The sequence below is a fragment of the Caretta caretta genome, chromosome 10 (assembly GCF_965140235.1).
Source record: "Caretta caretta isolate rCarCar2 chromosome 10, rCarCar1.hap1, whole genome shotgun sequence".
Classification (NCBI taxonomy): domain Eukaryota; kingdom Metazoa; phylum Chordata; order Testudines; family Cheloniidae; genus Caretta; species Caretta caretta.
Window position 1 is genome coordinate 1156700 of NC_134215.1, and position 23822 is coordinate 1180521.

At 50.1% G+C, this 23822-nt stretch overlaps 1 protein-coding gene across 1 annotated transcript in view; it reads right to left on the reverse strand.

Annotated features, from left to right (window-relative positions):
* Nucleotides 1–1861: 1861 nt before the first annotated feature.
* The window catches only part of HS3ST4 (heparan sulfate-glucosamine 3-sulfotransferase 4), a 157133-nt gene continuing 135172 nt past the window's right edge, over nt 1862–23822 (reverse strand). The window contains exon 2 of the mRNA XM_048865696.2: nt 1862–6489. Within this exon, the coding sequence (XP_048721653.2) occupies nt 5853–6489 (637 nt within the window). The 3' untranslated portion in view covers nt 1862–5852. The remainder of the gene's footprint in view (nt 6490–23822) is intronic.

The window sequence follows — 23822 nt, forward strand, 5'->3', positions numbered from 1 at the left end:
TTACCTTTATCAACCAAACTTGTAATCTCATCAAAAATATTAAATTAGATTGACAGGATCTATTTTCCATAAACCCATGTTGATTGGTATTAACTATATTACCTCCCTTTAATTCTTTATTACTTAAGTCCTGTATCAGCTGCTCCATTATCTTGCCCAGGATTGATATCCGACTGACTGGCCTATAACTGCCTAGGTCATCCCCTTTACCTTTTTTCAGATACTGGCACATTAGCTTCCTTCTGGTCTCCTGAAACTTCTCCAGTGCTCCAGGATTTATTGAAAATCAACATTACTGGTCTGGAGAGCTCCTCAGCCACCTCTTTTTAAACTCTTGAATGTAAGCTATCTGGTCCTGCTGACATAAAAATAGCTAATTTTAGTAGCTGTGGTTTAACATCTTCCTGAGATACTAGTGAAATGGAAAGAGTGTTATCACCATATGATATGACTACATCATGTTTTTTCTCCAAATACAGAACAAAAATATTTACCTAACACTTCTGCCTTTTCTGCATTATTATTGATAATTCTACCATTTCCATCTAGTAGTGGACTAATACCATTGTCGAGATTCTTTTTTGTTTCTAATATACTTAAAAAACTCCTTCTTATTGTCTTTAACTCTGTTGGCCATAGATGTCTTCTTGTGTCCCTTTGCTTCCCTTATCAATTTGCAACAATTCCGAGCCTCTGATTGATATAAATTGATATAAATTGACGGTGTTTGTAATTCCATTCATTGTCTGCAAAGGCATACTTTGTTTGCAGGAGTGTTTACACAGAGCAAGAACCCCCAACCCCAACTGGGCCTAGGGTGCAGAGCTGAGAGGCCCTGACACATGGGGCAGTGGGTGCAGAGCAAGGAGCCCCCAACCTACTGGGTATTCACACACAGCTCTGTGCAGCTCCCTGGGAATCATCCTCCCTCCTCCTGCTGCTAAAAGAGTTGGTTGCCTGATTGCGGACTGTGTGGCTTGGGTGAGCTGTCTCCCATCACTGAGCTACTCAGAGACCCACAGGGACAGGGCAGGGGGGATGGTTTGTGAGTGTCCTGTGGGCTGAAATGCCCTTCCAAGGCAGGTTAGAAGATGACACAAGTGCGTAACAATCCCAGCCAGTCTGTGGCTAATTCACAGCAGAGATGCCCATTGTTGGCTGAGCCCCTGGCTCCCAGTGGTTGGCCCAGCCCGGCTGCGTGAGGCTCCTGTAGCCCTGAGACACACCCTGTGTGTTTGCTAGTTCCACGCGGGGCCCTGCAAAGGAGACGGCGTCGCTGCATGGCTGCAGTCCAGGCCTAGCAAAGACGGGCAGCAGAGCACTGGGGAAGGGGTGACTCAGCCATCAGCTGTGGTCATATGTAGCGTGAGAGTCACTGTCTTCCTGCAGTTAGCCAAACACCCTTTCAACACGCCATTAACGAGCTCACACAGGGAAACGTGCAGGCAGAGCTCAGACAACGCTGGCAGCCTTACCCGGCTGCTGGTTCTGTCCTTCCCAGGGAGTGACACCGTCTCCCCAGGCCCTCAGCCCTGCGAGGACACCCAAGCAAGGCACAGAGCCCCCCAAGTGGCAAAGTGGGTTTTCTGCCCCAGTAGCAGCTGCGCGGTTTGTTCTCTTCCTGCTCCCAGGTCCTTTTGGATCTGATTTGCGCTCACGGTCATGGAAAACTAAGAGAGGGACATCTCCCACTACCTGCATCCCAAGTGACTGACTGGGCCCAGGGTCCTGCATGGTACTGAGCTGTTTCTATGGTATTAGGTTGATTACGGGATAGAGCAGAGAATTCCCCTCACCCCTGCCACTCCTGCCACTCTGGAATATGCCTGTGAGGAGACCAAGGAGAAATGGAGCAGAGAAATGCAGCTGTTACAATGTTTTATTGTTTAGTGCTGTTAGGTTCAAGTTTTAAGTTCAAGATTTGCAGATGTTCCTATCGTTCGGGTACAGAATGATACAGACAGGTGTGTTTGGGAGGAGATGACAGCACTGCAGTTTGGTTTCAAAAGGACAAATTGTCCATTTTCATTTCTGAACCATTAAGTACCTGCTTTTCCATAACAATGAATCATCCAGTCTCTGTGTACAAAATTAAATATAATTTATGCTTTGCTAATGGAAATCAAATACAAAATTCAATCTCCCGTGTGTCGTAATGCTGACATTTAAATAGTAAAAAAAAAAAAAGTTATTAACCCAACTCTCTCCTAGCAGGTTGCTCCCTCTCTCGCTGGAGAGAAAATAACTCCTCGGTCACATGAGCACATCACAAAAGCAGACACTTGTCACTGACCATGCGGGCACGCAGAGACAAAAGTCACCATCTCACCCAAGCCGACAAAGCCATGTCACCGCCTCCTGATGGCCGGACGTGCCAGGCCTGCCCTTCCCAAGAGCAACAGCATCCTGTGTGATGCTAGTGAACAGCCACCCTCCCCCGGCACCCGGCACCCGAGTTTCTCCTGGCTCCTTGCCTTCTTAGCAGGCCGTTAACGCTCACCAGGGGCTAGCCCCAGAACAGGCCCTGCTGACGAGCAATGCCGTTGGAAAAGTGCAGGAGCAGCACATCCCCTTTGCTGGAGTCAGTCAGTGCCTCGGGCGCAGGGAAGTCACCCATATAAAAAATAAACCTCTTCAAATATGGCAAAAAGAAGCCCCGGTGGCGCAGCATCCCCTGGATGCAGACAGGTCCAGTGCTATTGTCGCAGCCAAATGGCACCTGCCTCCAGAGCAAGCCACTGCGAGAACACGCAGCTTTGTAACCGTTTCCATTGCTCGCCTCTGGGCGGGCGAGCTGGCTGGGGTGAAGCAAGCTCCTTCCAGAGGGTGGCGAAGGGATGGAGACTTAAGCGCAGGCAGCCTGCCATGGCCACACGCTGCTGTCTGAATCCTGGGTCAACATTTCGTTGCTGCTCTGGGAATACAGCAAACGGGCTGAGGGTGACTGTACTGGATCCAGCTACCTCTCCTGCCCAGCTACCGGCTGAAAGCTTTCACCAATCCGCAGAACTCCAGCGTCAGCACGCACAGGCAGGGTCTTTCCTCAAGTCTCTTTTCCTTCCAGGAATGGACCTGTGAAAAGAGCAGCCAAAGACCACAAGCAATCCTCCGCCCCTGCTGCCCTGGCTGATCCCCGGTGGCCCCTGACGAGGGAGCAGTGCAACACTCTGGCTTTTGAAATACGCAAAGAACATTTTTGGTGCGGTCTGGGGGAGGTTTCCTATGGGGGCCTCTGAGCTCAGTAGGGTCTCGTGTGGGAACGAAAAGCTCCCCCTGGCACAGGTTGTTGCTAAGGGCTGGGCCGGCTGCCCCAGCAGCAGCTGTGGTTCACGTGCCACTGTTCTGACTGCAAGTGAAACCACGGTCAGGAAAATAAACTTTTTAATCCTCTTTTGCAAAGATTAGTTGAAAGGGCTTGATCCTGCCAGGTGCTGAGTGCCCTCAGTTCCATCATCTCCCCTGGGCGGACGGGCAACCGCTTATTTCCAGGCGGGGCTCAGCATCGGGCAGGAGTGAGACCAAAACGAGTTCCGGGTTTGCAGGGCATGTGAAATAAGAAAAGACTTGGGGTGTCCATGTCAGCAGGACCCTAGAAACTGGGAAGATTTAAAAAAAATGCCCTTCCTCTGAAGCCAGGAATCATTTTGCACCAAATGGTCTAACAACCCAGCTTTCATTTTGCAGAAGAAACGACGTTTTAATAACATCTGAAACAACTGAATGTCCCCCCTTACTACATATTTCCAATGTTTGTACAATATATTTCTGGGTTTGCAGGTCGGTGAGAAAGCGTTTTGTCAGACGCTGTTTTAAAACCTAATCAGGCTAATCTGAACTGACATTTACTTCAGCGGGAACGAATGTGATGCTCCCCAAACCTGGCCCACAGTCGAAAACTGACAAATGAATTTAGCTCCTTTTATACAATCCAAAGCACTGGCCCCACTTTATTGTGTAATGAACCACATGACAGGCCATGAAACCCAAAGCAGGTTCAGCTTCTTACCTTGCTTAACAGTGTTTTAGTGACATTTCCTTTGGTTAGTTGGATCAACAAGGATTTCTTGCCACCTTAATCAAAACCGAGCCTTGGTCTTGCTCAGGTATGCATAAGCTGCGTTTACTTGCTGCTTTGAAACAGCAACAAACGCAACATCTCAAAGGAGCACTGAGGCTTGACAAAAATAAAACACCTTCCTCCCTCCCCCTGCAAAAGCAGGCCCCACTGCTGCTCTTTTTAAACAGTTAATAAAAGGAAAAGAAAAGAGAATAAGCCCCAGACAGCAAGAAATCACCCCAAGGAAGGAAATGTTCCCTCACAGGTAACATAGTGTTTTCCTTTCATGCCCACTGTTACTGGGTTTTTCTCCGTAACAGACATGGAATATAGTGCAGCTGTGTCAAACTGCCGCTACCTTGTCTTTGCTAATCCAGGCCTGCAGCTCGCTTCGGTTTTGCTGAGATTCTAGGAGTGATGGGTGCTTATCTTATAGTTTCCATCGGGATTTGCCAATTTGGTTGATCATAAACCTTTGTCATTTCCACTTGGAAATGAAGCTTTCTCCAGGGTAGTGAGCACTCGCTCAGTGGAAATGACCTTTTCTTCTCTTGCAGATTTTGGAGCAAAGATGAAGACTATTTCATGGTTTTGCAAACCCAGCTGAGTCTGGATTTTCAGAAGTGCTGGGCACCCACAGCCCCACGGGTTGGCACCCACAGCCCCACCGGCTGGCACCCATAGCCCCACGGGTTGGCACCCACAGCCCCAGGGACTCCAGTGGCATTTGCAGCTGCTCAGCGTGTTTGAAAGTCTGGCCTGTGTCTGGATTTTGCACACCACTCTAGATACTGCGATGAGGTTTTACTCAGTAGAGGATTCTCCTTCTGGGCTAATGGCCACCTTGCAAAGAACTAAAAAGCCGCCTGTAATGACAACCTCAACTGCCATCTGCTCTGCGGGGAAGCAGGGGGCTTCCAGAATGACTGAGAAATGCCAGTTCATTCCCTGCCTGCAGGAAGAGCTGTGAGTGGGACACTGCACCTTCTGCTAGGCGACTATGCCATGCGTCCAGGCCAAGCTTTCTGGGATGGATCCCATGAGAACACTCTCAGCTGGCTCTTAGGTGCCAGTGCATGGCAGTGGTTTTTAGCGCGTGATCATCTAAAGGAGCATATGAGGACTTAGAGAGGAAGCCTGGATTCTGTCTCACTGCAGACCAGAGGAAATCACAAGCAACTCTATTCAGTTAATGGAGTTACACTCAGAAGTGAGAAAAGACTCGGGCTCAGGATATCTGTGGCACTTGGTAAATGGTAGCTAGTGCAAGGTGTAACTAGTATACAAGTAAAGTATCTGTAAATAGATTCTTTGCAGCTTTGCTGTGTGTGTGTGTGTGATCTGATACCACCTGACTGCCAGCAAGGCAAAACTAAAGTAGTGCAGAAGAAATTGAATCTGTCGGCTTGCCTTGTCGCTATTGGGATTCTATAAGCTTCCCTCATCCTTTGTTGGCCGCGGGTAGGACTCACTGAACACTGACTATCTGGCGCTGACAGGAAGCACCAGGAACAAAGTGCTAGAAACAGGTAGCCTCCCCTGTCCCACTGGAGCCTCCCCCAGCAATTCTTGCAATACAATACAGTGGGAGGGCTTGGAACAGACCCAAATGCAACCTGTACTCGCTGTGACATGAAGGTTTCAGAGCTAGAAATGCTGTTCAGCTTGACTTTAACCTTGACGCTGCAAGAGTCTCTTTGTCACAAGACTGAGACTTTAGCCCTGTGTGAGTTTAGTGTCTCTGACAACGATTCACCTCTAGATAGCAGATAGCTTTTCCCCTGCTCTCTTGGCTTTACTTATCACTTTCTTCCTGTTCCCACTGGAAATCTTGACCTGTCATTTGGTAAAACATGACATTGAATGGTTTGTAAAACTTGCGCAGTCTGTGGATAACATCTGGGTCTATTTTGGGATGAGTTCGACCCTTGGATTTGCCCAGGCACCTGGGGGCGCTGCTGTCCTCTGGCTTCTTCAAACAAGGAAACCCCTTGGTTTTATTGAAATAAAAATGCTTCTCTGTCACAATCCTTTTGAGGCCTAAGAAATCCTGGACCTTGGCCATTTCCCCAGCTGGGTCAATAATCAGCCGCTCGCCGCTGACAAAGAGGATCTGGGAAAGTGGGAAATACTGCAGCCAGTTCTCCAGGTGCAGCGCATAGATCCCAATGCGGATGGCGCTCCAGGAGGCATCGATCAGTCCCAGGGTCCGGTTCTTGAAGGCGAGTACTTCGAAGGTGGGGATCTCAGGTTTCTTGGAGAGCGTCTGCGTGTAGTCTGAGATGGCCCTGGTGACGGGGTTCCGCACCACCACGATCAGCTTGGTGTCCTTGGCCATGGAGTGAATGCGCTTTGGGGCCTCGTTGGTCACAAAATAGCTCGGTGTCTTCTCCATCGTTATTTGTCCATCCAGAGTCTTGGGCATCACATTCCTGTAGAGAAAGGAACAGGAGGGAGAGAGAGAGAGAGAGAGAGCTTAGTTCTGCAGTAGGAATCCAGCTCCCAAGGAAACTCAGGCATGTGGGTTCCCCTCTGGCCATGCGCAGTGAGTTTGAAGCCCGTGTCCCAGTGAGACTGAGGGCACCCCTCGAGGGAGTGACACTAGCTACCCCATAATCTCTGGAGACCTAATGCCGGTTAGTGTCCTTTGGCTTCAGAACCCGGGGAAGGCAAGTACATCAAGTGTTAAAGCCAGTCTCAGTAACACATTATACAGTCAATTTGCCATAGGCATATGTAGACAAGAGTTAATTGACAATAAACCTGTACAATACCTGTCTGTACAGCAAGCCATCTGCTACCATTTGCTCAATTAAGTCTATACACTTCAAAGCCTTGTACCAAAGTGGTGCATTTAGGATTACACAAGACCTTTTTATTATGATGACATGCTTTTAAATGTCTCAGCTAATAAAACTTAATACAGAATAAGATCCCCTGTTTCTAGTACAATAATTAAATTTATTTACTATCTTGTGTGTGAGGAAGAATGACTTTTCTTTTATCTCTAATTCACATGCTCTGTCAATAATTAATTGCTGCTGGGTTTTGAGCTTCCTGCGCAAGCACTTTTATTAGCCAAAAGGAATTTGCCTACTGGATAAATTAACATGTAGCAAGACTTTCCTGGATAGCATATTATCATATTGTAAAATGCAGCTGCAGTCCAGATAGCTTTTATATCTAAGAAAATGGAGAAGTAAATGCCTGGCTCATGTGGCCCAAGCCAAAGATTAATGTCGCAAACCAGAAGGTTTTGAATCATGGGCTCAGTATGTGCATTAGAGCATCTTTTGAACCTTATCTGCTGGGTACCAGACTGGCTGATGACCTTTGCTGTACACCGGGCACAGAGTGCCTCCAGGTCACACACACGCTGTGCTGGGCAGGGCTGGCAGGGCAGTACGCTCCCAGGAACAGGAAGAGAACTCGTGGGTCTCTTCTCACGGCCAGGGCGGGTTCTGCTCTTCTCTTGTGGCTCCTGGCTTGAGAACATTTATTTATCAGCTGGAAAATTTACCCCCCAGCTACAGAAAGAGCAACTGTGCAACATCCTGCCTCACCCAGCATGCCAGAGGCCTGGCTGCCGCCGCCTTGTACTTCATGTAGTGATTGGCACCTGTGTAATGTGTGTGTGACACATCTCCCAGCCAGAATGGTGCCATTCAACGCCCACTCTGTGCAGGAGTCAGCGAGGTAAGTAAGGGGCAAGGCAGTCAGGAAACAGGTCCCCAGTGCATGGGGTTTATATCAGGTATCAGTGCCAAGCGTCAGAGCAATGCTCATTGTTTCAGCGTTTGCAATTGGCACAAATTTAAATGTTTTGGGCATAAAATAAAACAAAAACGCCCATTTTATTTTCAGTTCAACTTTCTGATTTTTAAACTTTGCAGCTTCACTCTCTCTCTCAACCACACTGGGATGTTTAGCTGGGCGTAAGTTGCCCCCACAGGTTCATGATTATTGTAGTGCTTGAGTGGGTAATTAGCAGGGGAGGGGTGGTCACTCAGCAGTGGGCTAGAACTCGTAAAATAATACCAGGGCATGATTATGCGAGGCGCTGAGCATCCCCTGAGAGGAGCCCCTGCGTTGCCCACCTCTCCCATTGGCTTTAATGCAAGGTGAGGCTGCTCAGCATCTTGCAGGATCAGGCCCTTCACATGGGAAACTGTTTTCAGTGCAAACATAGGGTGAGAAAATAACTTGAAACGGTTCTTTACCAGCCCCTCGGGGTCCACAACCGCAGCAACACTGCTGCTGCCTAGCAGCGTACAGGCAAGCCGCCCTCCTGTGGGGTTCCCCAGTGGACAACTGCAAGCAGAGATGTTTGCTAGACAAGGCCCAGCTAGGTGAACTTGCCACTGCCTTGTGTCTGAGACTGTTCAGTGCCATCCGTGGCTTTACGTGTACGGTGTGCTCATGTTTCCCGACATGACGGCCTAGCAGACTAAGTTCCCTGTGCCATAGAATTCCTTTTGGGTGTGGTGCATGGTCCAGGAACCAGCTCTGAGCTGAAAGGCTTTGCAAGCTGGTGATGGATGGCTAGAATTGTCCATATTGCCAGAAGGGCCCAAGGCTGCCTTATCGTACTGAAGACAAGAGTTCTTTTGGCAAAGAGGTTTGCTAGGTGACTGTCCTGTCCCCCACCCCACCCCGGTCCCCCTGTGGTAAACGGGGTTGCTGTCAAACAACCTCTTTTGCTGAGCTTTGTGATCCTGAGTCCCAGATTTCCAGTCGCTTCTGGCAGGCTTCCGCTCTGCATCCCAGAATGCACAGCGCCCAGCAGCAAAGCAAAGCACAAGGCCCCCCACACCCGCAGAATGCTGCACGCCCAGTAGGCGCCAAGTCCCTGACATGCAGACACTGCTTTGCACTGAAGCAGAAAGCAGTGGCATGTGTGTATACAATCGCTGCGGACTATCAAATCCGCTCCCGTTTTAACGGCCATGTGCGACAATTAAATGGCAATTAAAGCTTTGTCAGCATGTTTACACAGATGCCCAGGGGCTCGCCAGGCAAGGCTGCCAGCTGATGGTTCCTCCTGTGAAGAATGCTAGCCTGCGGTCTGCGCCTGACATCTCCTGTGGCTGGAATTCAGACGTTCATCCTTTTTGGGACACTGTCACCCTTCTTAGCATCTGACTTGCCCCTTATTCCTCTGTGCCTTGCCAGCTCCCCCATGCACCACTCCCCTGCCTGATCTTCCTAATCCGCAGTCTCTAGGCATCAGGGAGCCCAAATGTTGTAGCCAGACTGGTTCCTTGCTCTAGGGGTGGGACCCTACTATCCCCACACTCCATCAACTGCCGCAGCTGCTCTGATCTCTCAAAATCCAATTCAGACTCAGCAGCGTGACTCCTTGCTCTCCATGGACTCCCTGCATCCAGGCCCCTCCCCATCCCTTCCCCCGGTATGTCTCCCTCAGGCCAGTTCCTACAACCCAGCCATCTCTGTCTGATAACCACGACTCTCCACTCTTCCATTTATTCTGACCCCTCTATCCAGCCCTCTTTCCACCCAGCCTCTGAGCCACCAACTCCTTCCTTTTCTGCACTGTGCATATTGATAGTAATGAGTGAATAGACCAGCGAAATCTCATTAGCTTCCTTATAGAAAAGTCCCGTAGAAGTTAACAGGGATAAAACTGTAGGATTCTATACAAGTTACATCAAAAACCTACAGAACTTAACAGAGATTCGTACAGATGTGTACATTCTCTATTAAGTCTATAGGGCGTTTCCCAAAGAGCTAGGATTTGCAATGGTGTATGAGAAGTAATTCTCCCACTCTACTCCAGGCTGATTAGGCCTCAACTGAAGTATTGTGTCCAGTTCTGGGTGCCACAATTCAGAAAAGATGCAGACAAACTGGAGAAAGTCTAGAGAAGAGCAACAAAAATGATTAAAATTCTAGAAAACATGACCTATGAGGGAAGATTGAAAACACTGGGCTTGTTTAGTCTGGAGAAGAGAAGACTGAGAGGGGACATGAGAACAGTCTTCAGGTATGTAAAAGGTTGTTACAAGGAGGAGGGAGAAAAATTGTTTTTCTTAACCTCTGAGGACAGGACAAGAAGCAATGGGCTTAAATTGCAGCAAGGGAGGTTTCGGTTGGACATTAGGAAAAACTTCCTAACTGTCAGGGTGGTTAAGCACTGGAATAAATTGCCCAGGGAGGTTGTGGAATCTCCATCATTGGAGATTTTAAGAGCAGGTTAGACAAACACGGTCTAGATAATACTTAGTCCTGCCATGAGTGCAGGGGACTAGACTAGATGAGCTCATGAGGTTCCTTCCAGTCCTACAATTCTATGATTCTGTGACTGTTTCCCATGTCAGAATGGGCTCTCCAGTTAAATAACTGGAAGAGATGTGTTTGGAGGAGAAAGGCAGTTCAATGCAGAAAGAAACTACGCCTCACTATGCTCAGAGCAAAGCTGACAATATTGGCTCTCGAAAGCGGAGTGTCTTTTTCAGTAAATACTATTGCGCTTGTGGTTTTCTGATATATTGCACACCAGCCAGCTGGACAAAAGACACTACGAACGGCAGAAACAGCTGCCAATGATCTACATGGCAAATTCACCCAATCAAATGTGTGGACCTGCACCTGCGCACATGCACCTTTCCAATTTCCCTGAGTAATTCAGACTGGTGTTCACATTCCCATGGAAATCACTTCCACTCACCACTGTCTCTTTGCAAATGACCAGCCAGAAATAGCTCTAATTACAGTATGCGCCCAGCTGTACATACTCCCAGGCTTAGTGTCCCCTCCTCAGCTCTTGCAGATGCGAACTTTCAGTGCACACAATACCCCTGTGCATTGGCCCTGCCTGCACCGGCCAAACAATCCAAGCATGGCAGCGTGAAATTTCTTGATAGATTTCAGAAAACTCTGTTGAGAAAATTTGGAACTGAAATGCTAAAATTTCTGCCTGGAAATTAGGCTGGTCTGACGCAACTGAGCAGAACAGATTAAAGTGACAGAACAGAGCTGATGGATTTCATCAGCTGAGCAAATGACTGACGGCACTTGTAGGCTTGCATGGGGAGAATCCAGCCCTGCATATGGCTGTGTGCGCTGCACCAAAATGCTAATCCTCCTACCATGGAGAAGGGGGATGCGATCTGGCCCCTTCAAATAAAAGGCCAGTGTTTACAGAGAGCAGCAGCTAAGTGATTTCCCCCAGCGTGCTGAGTTCACTGGCCCTCACGCGATTCACGAGTGTGCCACCCACAGCCCTGAGTTCAGTGCACGGCGGGCTGCTAGCGCTGCAGGCTAAGTGGCTCGGTAAATTTGTTAAAATATGATATTGAAGATCAGGTTAGCAAGAATTTCTGAAGAGTAATACTCTATTTCCTTCTTATCAAATCTCCCTCCAGATTAGCAGTTGTGCTCTAAATGCACTCAGCTGCAGGGGCTTAATTGCATTCCATAGTTATTGATTTTTGGAGAGCTGATTTAGTTTTATTGAATGATAACAGAAAGAAACACCAGTTTACAAACAGTGGAAGTGATATTGCTGGCTGCAGATTCCCCCTCTACATTCTGAGACATCTCCACTCTCACAGAGGGAGGCTTGAGCATTAGACTCAACACAGAGTTACCCCACAATGAGAACAGGATCCAGTCCTCTTCCATGGAATGGAGAATGGATGAGCAATACTGTGCTAATACACACCTCTTTACCATAGAAATCTTGCAGCCAGCCTGTTCAGCTGGGTCTCTGAAGAGACGGTACTTTATTATGCCCCCCGTCAAGCCTTGAATCAGTCCCAGATCCCAGTCACTTCTCTCATAAGAGAGGATGCTCAGGAATAAGCAGAAGTGTCCCAGTTGAGGAGATAATGCCATAAATGTTTACTTTCCTCTTCCCACATAGTTTTGTTAGATCATTAGGAAAGGCAAGTGTTTGCTCTGGCTAGTAAAATATTTGAATATCTAGTGCCGAAAACCCAAATGCTGAGAACGCAGGACACTCACGCAAAAAGTCAGCAGGATTTTATCATGTTTTCTCAAGCAATGCAAGGCAATCATACAGCCAAAACAGAAACCTTTTCATGCATTTCTCCTCCCCAATAACCTCATTTCCAAGAAAGGGCTCAATTAGTTGTAAACATGTAACAGCCTGTAATTTGCTTGAGGAAAACACGTTCCATTTCGCTAGTGAGAGCGGAGGATGAAGGAGTACCGTCCCCATGCTAACTGGAGTGGCAGGTTGTTCCCGTGCTTTGTCTATGCATCATTCTTAAGGCTGCGAGTCTGTCATGGACTCCGTGACGTCCGTGACCTCTGCGGCAGCCGGTGCTGGGGCAGTCTCGGGCCCCCTGCCCTCACAGCAGCAGCAGGAGTGTGGGTGTGGGAGGGGGCTCAGGGAGTTTGGGGAGTGGGAGGGGGTGAGGGCTCTGAAGCAGCAATATGTCCCTCAGCTCCTAGGCAGAGGGAGGTGCAGCCAGGTGGCTCCACGGGCTGCCTCCGCCAGTAGGCACCGCCCCCGCAGCTCCTATTGGCTGCAGTTTCTGGCCAATGGAAGCTGCGGAGCTGGCAAAGGCAGCGCATGGAGCACCCCTGGCCATCCCTGTGCCTGGTCGCCGAGCGACATGTTGCCACTTCTGGGGAGCTGCGTGGAGCTGGGTAGGGAATTTGCCAGCCCTGCCAACCCTCCCCCCAGCAGCAGCGGGGGTCCTGGGCCGCCCCCCCCCCCGAGCACCCAAGCATTACTTTACTGCCCGTGACCTGTCCATGACTTTTACTAAGTGTAACGTAGCCTCATTCATGCTTAAGTCATCCAGCAGCAGGTTAACGTGTGAGCCAAACACACCAGAGTGCTCCTGGTGGATGGTGGTTGAAATCTCTCTGTTAAGGACTCTGAGCAATATCAGAACAACGAATGCCTAGTACAGTCTCGCCAACCCCAAGCATGCGTACGTCATGAGCCAGGCCAATCCAAATCAGAGAACTGGTTTGAAAATCATGGGTTTAGGGGAATAAACTCCAGTCCAGCTGAGTTTTTTTTTTTTTATTCGCCTTCTGTATTTTGAGCCTTTAGGGGCATTCGGGTCAGATTTTCAAGTTTTTCTCCTCACCCCTGAGAGCTAGACACGTGTTGTTTTTTTAAAGGCAAGCTGAGATTCAGTCACCTGGCCCCAAGAACTGGGGCTTTAAAGCAAACACCAAATATTTCAAGACGTGTGATAAAGTCATGAGAGGTGGCACCCCTGCTCGTCCGTGTCTGCGTGTCTCCTATAGAGTGTTGCAAGGCCTTTGCAGCGGGGGTGGAACAGAGGGAGAATGCCCTCCAGGCTCCGAGAGCCAATGGGAAAGGAAGGTTTTTAGACAAGATGTTCAAATGGGAAGTGATTCTGAATGTGTGCATGTGGCGGGCTGGGGACCGAGGTGTTGACACAAGCAGAATAGCCTTTCTCCAGCCCCAGCCCCAGGGCAGAGGGAAGGCCAGGGCGGGCAGCCAGAGTAGCGGACTCCAGGATGTCTGGCTTGTGAGGATTTAGGAAGGACATTATTCAAGGAGCCATAAGCGTGAAAAGAGGAAACGAGGGATGTCAGGGGAGAGGGGGAAGATCACCAGGATGCTCTAGAGATGGTGGGAGGTGGCAGGACAGAGTGAGAAGAAAGTCTAGGGCAAAGGTTGGCTCCAATTCTGGGCCTTGAACAGCCTTGCCAACCCTAAATGTTCAAAAACTGAGTCAAAAATCACCAAAAATCCTGAGATTGGCTTTAAAATAATGAGGTTATGTACAATAATGGATTTGGGGTTCTTTTTATTTGCCTTCTGCTTTTTGAGCCTTTAGGGCAGGGGTTCTCAAACTTTAGGGGGTCGCGAGCTTATTACATGGGACGTCGTGAGCTGTCAACCTCCACCCCAAATCCCACTTTGCATCCAGCATTTATAATGATGTTAAATATATAAAAACATTTTTAATTGTTAAGGGGGGTCTCACTCAGAGGCTTGCTGTGTGAAAGGGGTCACCAGTACAAAAGTTTGAGAACCACTGCTTTAGGGTGCCCTGGGATCACCTTTGGAAGCTTTCTCCACAGCCACAAAGGCTAGAAACTTAATTTTTCTTTAAGAATGAAAGCTGAAATCATCACATCTCCACCTGACTCCAGGAGCTGGGGCTTCAAGGAAACCAGTAATTATCATAATTATCAGTCTGTTTGAAGACCTGGTGGAGGACAAAGGCAAGGTACCAGGCAGGACAGTCCAATCAAGCTGTTTTTCCTGAAGAACTCCTAGCCGAGATCTCTATTGATCCATTAACTACGGAAATCAGTGTGTTATGGTTTTGTTGTTCAAGCCACAAAACAGATTTGATGGTAATTCATAACAGCCCATTTCTGTGCGTTGCCTCCGTAACCGACTCAATTACAAATAAAGAGGAGACAGGTCCTGAGCATGCTGCTTCTCATGCTTAGTCCAACGTGCAGAAAGCCCCAGCTGGTGCATCTGTTGGGAAGGGAAGCCCCTGTCTCTCTCTGGCTCCCCCCGACGCCGCGACAGCCCCCAGAATGATGCACTAGATTGGTGGTGTTGGCTCAGCCAGAGCAGGAAGCAGGAAAGTGTAGGAGCTGGGAAATGCCTCTGCCAGTCTGGGGGCAGGTGCTGGCACACAATTCTTTCCAACTACAATGTTTTGTTCCTGTTTAGATGTGACTGTGGGGGCTGCGGGTGATCGTACGACACAGATATGGGCTGCAGGCAGCCTGTCTTCTGGAGCTGGGATCTTTCTGCTCAGGCTCCCTGGTCTAGTGGATTAGAATCAGTTACCACTGTGCTCATGGGCTCATGTGGACAGTCTGCTGCTCTTCGGCCCTTTCTCCCCTTCAGGAGAATAGGAACTGCTATGAGCGACTGGCCCTCCCACTGCCAGGCATGCTCAGTTTGGGTTTGTATCTTGGCTGGTGTCCTTTAAGGCCTGGCAGTTTCCAGCCTTTGTCTCCTCAGACTATACCCTGCTTGGTACACACCTGAGCGCTCGCCCCTCTTCTATTGTGCAGCATCTGTAGGATGCAACCTGGGGCCTTCCTCGTGCCTAGGTGTCCCTGTCCTGCTGTTTCACGGGGTCTGGCTGCAGGCAGCGGTGCACTGCCTGCCTAGGGAAGTTCATCACAGCCAGGAGGCTGGAAGAAACTCACTGTCTCACTCAGGGGTAGGCAACCTATGGCACGCATGCCAATTTCCAGCGGCACTCTCGCTGCCCGGGTCCTGGCCACCGGTCCGGGGGGCTCTGCATTGTCATTTAATTTTAAATGAAGCTTCTTAAACATTTTAAAAACCTTATTTACTTGACATACCACAATAGTTTAGTTTTATATTATAGACTTCTAGAAAGAGACCTTCTAAAAAGGTTAAAAATGTATCACTGGCACACGGAACCTTAAATTCAAGGGAGTAAATGAAGACTCGGCCCCCCCACTTCTGAAAGGTTGCCGACCCCTGGGCTAGCTTGTATTGAGAAGGCAAAGGACTCCATGTAGCAGGCCTGTGCTCTAAGTGTCATCCCGACCCAGGGGCTCCTTGGAGATCATGACAGCTGAGCCTTTCCCACTGGTCATGTCTTGTCTTTCACCTCTGTTCCCGCCTGCACTGTGACTTGCTCTAGCCGCACAAGGCAGGGTCAAGTCATCATTCCCTTATGTCATAAACTGCGGCCAGCCCCTCCAGCTGACAGCTAGTGCCGGCCCCTGAGTTTTGCACATCCAGCAAGGCCGGATGCAAGAGCCAAGGGCTGCAATTGGGTGGGCAGCTCAAGTAGCATGAGGAAAATCGCTTTGTAGGAAGCACGTCACTCCGGCTGTCTTTCCTGGGTAGCTCTGCACAGTGTTGTGGGGGATGCAGCCGCCAGGCAGGGTTACGGGCTGTTACCGCAGTGAATTCTCTACAGCATCCCCCTCCCTTGCCGTGTGCCCTCTGTATGGCTGCGCAGAGGGTCACGGGGCACATGTGGTACTGGGGAGAAGTGACTCACTAATCTCCTCCACCCAGAATTGCGTCTTGTCACGCTCTCACTAGCAGCAGCTAATCAGGTGCGGTGTGATTTTCATGGGAGACCTGGGAATAGCAAACACTCAGGATCACACTCAGGATCGGGGGCACAATGGAATCCGAGCAACTGAAGAGATCCTGTGGGTCAGAGAGTCAAAACCATGAGCCAGATTCAGCCAGCCTTGCTCCCTCAGCCTTGCAAGCAGGCGGACTGCGTTCAAAGGGACACTCCTGGAGTGAGGGACTGGGCTGCAGGAACGAGTGTGACCAGAGGCGGCCCTCACAGTGCACCTGTGCACGTGTCCACCAGCACCAGCTCAGCCTGCTCCTGTCGCTCTGTCCTGACTAGCGCTGCTTGGAAACCAACGCTTTTCCTGAGAGAAACGCCAACAGAAAACATCGGTGTGAAAAATGTTTGGTTGAAAAATGTTGCTTTTCCCACAAGAAATTTTGAAACAAAAAGTTTCATTTCAAACCTGCAATCTGAATTCAAAGGTTGTTTCCATTCAGTTCCGTTTTTCATTGACAAACAAATGTGGGTGTTGACAAAACTGTATTTCTTGATGAGGAAACGGTCTGCACGGACCCCTGGCCAGCTCCAGTCCTGACCCTTCCCACACCACTGCCTGGTGCTGGAGAAGGAGAGCTGGCCCTGTGCTTTGAGCACAGGCCTGGGAATCAGGAGTTCTGAGTTTTCATCTATGTTCTGATCCAGCCTCCCCCATGGCCCAGTACAGGCCACTTAAGCTAATATTTTAAGAAGTGGCCACTAGTTCTGGGGGTTCAACAAACCACCATGGGGCCTGCTTATCAGGCAGGGGTGCAGCACACCCAAAGCTCCTGCTGCGATGATGAGTGCTCAGCACCCAAAGTAGCCAGGCCCTGTGTGTCTACAGTTGGGTGACCAAACCCGTGGCCCTTTTTGTGGCAATTTTGGTCCTCAAATTCCACTTGTAAAATGGGAGCAATCCTCCCCCAGGACCTCACAGGACTGCAGTAGGGTCGACTGGACAATTACTGCTGGGCACATCAATGCTGAACATCTGTTTTAGCAATAGTAGAAAATCAGATACATTTTGTTTCGGGGCTGAACATCTGTTCCCTTGAGGTGTCTGCAACATGCATACCCAGACATTAGCAGCATTGTGCAGGCCCATGAGAACCAGAAATGGAAACTGACTAACTAGAAACGAAAGCCAAGCTGGCTAGTCTGTTTTCATTGAGCCAGGGTATGTTAATTGCAAAAAATCAACATGCACCATCAACAGTGAAGAGTAAACAAAACTTGTGCAATGATTTTACTTCTCTTCTCTTGCTGTGTGTTGGCTTGCCCTGCACTCACCACCACAGTATCCACAGTATACTAGCAACTAGCATTGTGGGTCAGACCCATGCTCCATCTAGACCAGTAGCCTGTTTCCAACACTGGCCAGAGCTAGATGCTTCAGAGGAAGATGTAAGAACCCTACAGTAGCAAATTTGCTCCCTACATTATGTCTCACCGTAATCGCCAATAGTTAGAGATTGGCTTAACTCTTGAAGCAGGAGGTTCAATATCCTGTCCAACATCCATTGCTATTAATTATGATTTCTATGGATCTCAAGAATATCCAGAATTATGTCCAGTTCTTTTCCAAATCTTACTAAGCTCTTTGCCTCAACAACTCCCTGTGCCAGTGAGTTCCATAGGCTAATTACATAAAAACATATTTCCTTTTACTGATTTTAGAGTTCACACCTTTTATTTCAGTGACTGTCCCCTTGCTCTTGTGTAATGAGGCAGAAAACAGATGTTCCCAATCTCCCTTCTCTAAACCAGTAATTATTTTGTAACAGGCTAGAACTTAGAAGGCTTTAAACAGAAGCTCAGATCCCTTTTCCCTTGCCTCTAAAGGAATATATAAGGTCTCAGTTCATGAGCAAATCTTTTGAAGCCTCTCCTCCAGGTGAACAATGGTGCTCGTACCTCTGCTGAGAACTGCCTGCCCCGAGAGTCAGCTACCCAGCAAGGAGAGGCTGTTCCTTCCGCTGGCCAAAGCAGAAACCCAAATCTCAGCATTTAAGATGCGAGGATGCAAATTGGGACGTGGAGAGTGGATTAACAGGATGCTAAAATACTGTTGTGTAATTATAGTGCTTATGTACATGACATGCAGACACAGCAGGGAGGCAGAGAACGCGTGAGGCGGGGGAAGATGGTCCCTATCTCCAGAAGAGACCTACAGTGCACGGCTGATCAGCTGAGACAGCAGAGGATGCAAAGGAGAAGCAGCAGCAGTAAGAGTCCTCTAGCTTTGCGAGCTGGGCTGGAATGCCAGGCGACAACAAAGAGTCACTGATCCTGGGGATTTCAATTACCCTGACACCAGCTCAGCAATAACACTTGTTTACAATTTCCCAGACATGAGAGGCTGTTTTCTTATGCAATCGTCTGAGCAAATGGAAGGATCAGGGTGGGTGAAATTGACTGACTGATGCTAATCTGAGTCAGAAACTGTGACAACAGGAACAAGGTCACCTAGGCCAGGCTGGCGGATGGCAGAACGGGGCCGCTGTTCGGCGCTCTGAGTGAACCCGACGAGAGGGAGCCTGGGGGCTGCAGCGGTGCACCACGAGGACTGGGCCCAAGGAAGGAGGTGAGGTGGGATGAGCAGGCTGGGCTCCCTTCTAACATGTGCTGTCAAATGCCTCCGGAACTGGCTCAAGGCCGCTGCACAGTCCTGGAGCCAGAGACGTCATCGTCGGTCTCCTTCTGTGGGCCAGGCCCCACAGGCAGCATGGGAGAGACGTGCTCCCCGGCCTCCAGGAGCTGCAGTGCTGTCTGGGAACGCAGCCCTGGCCCGCTGGGCAGCAGCACTGCCAGACCCGGCCCCGGCCTGGGGTTCCATGTCCGTTGCACCCTGAGCCTCTCTTGCCCACCAGGCTCCCACACAGGCATCCAGTGGTAATGGCTTCCAGCCAGGCCAGGAGTCGTGAAGTGGGCGGGAGACTGGAGCCGCCAGCCCTCTCCCCCTAGGCCAGCCGTCCACGGCAGCATGCACGACGAGTCGCACGCGGTCCAGGAAGGGGGGGCGAAGAGAGGCCCCCGCCGCAGATTTTCATGCACAAACCACTCGGCCAGTCCAGTTGTGATCTAACTCCCAGGAGACACCGCGCAGGCTCTGGGTTCCCCTCTGTGCTGAGCAGCGAGACGCCCCCAGGGCAGGCAGGGCTGTGGGCAGCCTCCATCCTGGAGGACAGAAGCTTTAAAAAGCTGGGTCTCCCCAGGACTCCTGCACATGGGAGGCTGCCTGGGAATGCCCTGAATCTGTCCTCTGCCAAATAACTGGCACCAAGGCTGGCCACACCCCGCCCTGGCCACTGCCCACTTCTAGAGATGTGCTTGTGGACGCTGATTGCGAGGGGCCCTGCACCAGTCTAATCCCACCCCTCCGTGTGGCCATGCCCACAGCCGGGCTTGCCCGCCTTTGGCACCGATGCTCTGGGATAGACTCTGGCAATTTATTATTAATCTGTGTATTTCCGTCTGTGCCCAGCTGCCCTAACCATGGACCAGGACATCATGTGCTAGGCGCTGTACAAGGAAAACTGCCCCAAGCCTTCTGCTGTCACTCACCTGTTCCTGGAGTCTTTGGGCAGGGGATGGGCTCAGGAATACAGGGGTTTGCTGCTGCCTGAACCATTCCTGTGTATTTGGTGGCCGAGACTGTTGGGTGCGCCTCTTATTTATTGGGGTGACCGTAAGACTAATGAGATAAAAATGAACCCAAATTCAGTAGGAAATACAGCCTCCCTGATCAGCCCTTCCTGCCCACGGGGCGCCCGCCAGCTGGGAGTTTGGCTGCAGGATTTGTCAAAGGGTTAGAGCAGTATCTTCTGCCAGGTGCTCAGGTGACGAGGCCAAGGCAAAGGGATTGTCCTTTCCATAGTTTCGTGTTTAGTGTACTCAGTGTTACTTTACCATAGCGCTGGAAACAAACTGTTGTGTAAATAAATGCCTAAGAGCCTCACCTGTCTGGTGGGGACACCTGCGCCCCATTGGCAGATGTCCAAGTCCAAACCAAACAAATGAGGGATTTACGGAAGAGCCACTGACAAGCTCTTAATTACAGGAGCCCTTCGGCTGATCCGATCACAATAAACAGGAGCCGAGAAATTACAATAAAGAGCTAATCACCTGAGAGCCCCACCACATCCCGGGACTGTGTTCAGTTCTGTGCACCTGGAGACAAGTGCAAAGCAAGATGGGGAGTTAGCAGTGACAGAAGGGTGCTGGAGACGGAGGAGAAGGGACCGGCTAAGAGATTTCACTCTTGCTTCACAGCTGAGCTCATACATACAGGTCTGGAAGATTTGCCTCCAGTGCGGGGCCAGGCTTGCAAGCAGGGGCCAGGGTGGAGGGAACGCTTGACTTTGAAGGACTGTCAGCAATAAAAGTCTCTCATGATACCATGGGGAGGGCTGGGTCCTATGCAAGCGCCCCCAATGGAGCGGGAGAGCTGCTCAGGGATTTCTGCCCCTCTCCAAGCCCAAGCTACTGGGCTCTGCACTGAGATACAGGGTGAAAAAAGGATAATTCAGTTTAGAGCCAGGCCTGGCCCAGTAATTCCCGGGGGATAATAATCTAGGGTTTAGACACTGGATGGGAGGGAGCTGCTTGGAAGATAGGCAAATGGGTTTTCTAACACAGGGCAGGGATGAAAGCAAACAGCAGACTGGATGTAAGCGTGCCGTGTGCGGGAACGGACGTTTCTCTAAGCATCCAGTCCCCATCCAGAGCACCTTGGGCAGTGACTATCAGGGAAGCCAAAGCAGAGCTGGGATGCCGTAAGGAAGCTGCACCTCCGGGACGGATACCTCTGACATGCTGGCCTCTCGGGGGCACTATTGTGCAGGACGTCGGTTCTCTCCTTTGTTAGTCTGACGGGTTCCCGGCGGGTCAGAATTCATGTCTCACCAGCCTGAGAGCATGTTTGGGTTTCTTGGCCAGCACTTTCCCCCTACATCCTTGCTGGCCTGGTCTCTGCCTGTGTCCAATAGCACTGCAGGTGCCGAGTGCACAGGAGAGAAAAACACCTGCCGCTATTTCACTCGTGGTGTTGAAAATAGCAAGAGTCTCAAACGTCAAGCAGCCAAACAGCCAGCATCAAAGGCATGTTCCACAGAGCAGTTAACCCTTCCCAGTCCTGCCTGTCATGAGCTCTGCTCTCAGTGCATGTGTGTAAACAGGACGCTAACCCATGCCAGCCTGCCTGGCTGGGGTGGTTCTCTTCGGCTGGCTGCTGTGGAATTGTGTTTAACATTGGCATCGCGCTGCATAGCCAGAAAGGACAGCTGAGCCACTCAGCTGCTCTCCAGGCTTCTTCACACCACTCCTTCACTTCCCATCAGTGGGGTTATGAAAAGGCTCCATCCTCTGAGTGTCTAAGGGACATGAGGGCTCCTGCTTATCTATGCTGTACACTGTCACCCAGAAACGTTTATTGCCAGTCCTGGGCTGGGGTCCAGGAATTGTCCTAACTGACTAACACACACGTGTTGTTTGGGCGCTCGTTTGGCTTTTGATATATCCCTCCCTTCACATTCACCCCATGGCACCGCAGCACTGATGCTAAAACAAACCAGCCTTTCCTGCATCCCACCCTGGCCCCTCCCTGACCACGTCTGCTGCTCCAGGGTCCGAAGGGGAGACTCACTGTACGCAGTTCTCTCCTGTTAGACCATTGAACTAATCAGGTCTACAAGTGCCACCATGCAGGGAGTGGCAGTAACTTTGTGTCCCCTTCTCTCACTCCAGTTTGCCGCAAAGGCCGGCTCTAAACCCTTACTGGAGAAGTGTGCTTGAGTAATTGTTCTTAGCTGCTGGTTTCAAACAAGCTCTTAATTTTCAAAGGATACGTTTTATAAATTTGCGAATTTACATGTTGCCAAATCCCCCTTGTGGCTTATTTAAATCCAGATTATCCTGTTTATTGCTTCAGTCACAGCTGTCACGTATATCTGTGTAGGCAGCTTGTTCATTATGTTGTAGGGTTCCTGCAATCCCACTCAAAAGGAGCCTTTGTTCACTATATTTTTATGCTTCCACCATAGAGAAAAAGTTTGTATAGTGACTCCCTCAGCTCAGTATCACAGAGGGGCAGGACCTTAATAGGCACAGGACAAATGCTACCCAAAAGATGCAGCATTCAGCTGCCTTGACTGCGTCTCCTGTGAAGGGAACCAGTCACTACCACTCTTTGAAATGTGGTGCAAACATCTGTTTTTGTCTTTAGACCAGACAAACACAGAGTCATTTTCCTGTTTTATTATTAACACATTCTGGTATAATTGCTTGGGCTCTCAACTGTGACTGTTGGTAATTCAGTCAGCTGTGGAATTTTCAAGGGGAATACAGCACTGCAGTTAAAGATTGCAATATGCATTTAAAATAAAATCTATTTGCTGTAAGCCCCCAAGTCAAATCTCTTGTTGAATTTGCTCAAACATAAATTTATAGCTGAATTTACATAGATTTAATGTTTTATAATCTTTTTGGTCCGTGAATCTATATTCAAGACTGCGTGCATTAGCTTAGAAATACTGTGCTTAATGCTGAAAATAATTTTAATCTCTCCAAAGTCCAATCCTTTGCACATCACTAAACCACAGAATCCAATCCGTTCTAATCAGAGACACAAAACCTGCAGCTGCTGCTGCCTAATAGATGCATATTACTCTAATTCAGATGGCTCGCACATATGCTTTAAAAAACGTTAAACACAAATGATAAAGAGCTTTGGAAGGAAACTTTGTGGTTACTCATATGTTTTCCTTTGCTAAGGCTCCTGTGGCTTTGATTAAGGCTAAAACTGAACACGCGGCCTCCAGGGAGACTCGCTTAGAAACAGTTCGTGACATTTGGGCCAGTGCAAGCACGGGTCATGGGGGTGAAGGTGGGCAGGAGAAATCCATCCCCCCGGGCTCACCGCTCCACTCCCGCGGGCTGAGCCTACCGCCTGGAAATGGCGGGCAGAGGGTGCCCTCTCCCCTCCCAGGAAAGCTGCTCAAGCTGCACGAGTGCTGTGTCTCAATGCCGCTAGGGACGTCAGCAAGCCCCCTGCCCGAGGGCCCGCCGCCAGGCCCTCTGCCAGTACCAGGGGCACTCCAGGCAGCAACCGGCTGCAGCAGGACCCAGGCTTGTCGGGTACACGTAGCAGCCAGGATGCATCCCACGGACGAAGCAGCACTGATTAGATGCAGATGGAGGATGGAGGGAGCTGGGCTCCGGCACCTCTCCGACCTCTGCCCTGCTGCCTGGGCGTGGAAGTGAAGTCTCTGGTCCCCCTCACCCAGGCTCCGGCATTACGCCGTCTGCTGCCTCGACGCTGGCCTGACGCCCCGGGCGGCATTTCCCTGCTGATTCACAGGGGGCCTGGGCCCGAGGTCACGCAGCGTGGGGCGCCCCCTCATGGCCAGGTGTGGGGTTGCAGTTCTTTCACTGGGCCAGGGCCCCCTACCCATGCTCACCCCGGCAGTTTCTCTGCCCGCTAACTCCACCCGTCACTGGGTCACCACCCTAAGTTCAGCCTCTCCAGGGTCACAGTGGTCCCAAACAAAGTCCAACAAGGTCTTTAACAGAAACTAAACCCCTTCTAGGGCTCCTGCCCAGCCTGTCTTTGGCTCAGCTTGCTGCCCCCATCCTGGACTCACGGTCCTTACAAGGGGCTTGTGCACCCGCTTCCTAGGGACTCGGGGGATCCAGTCCCGCCCACTCCT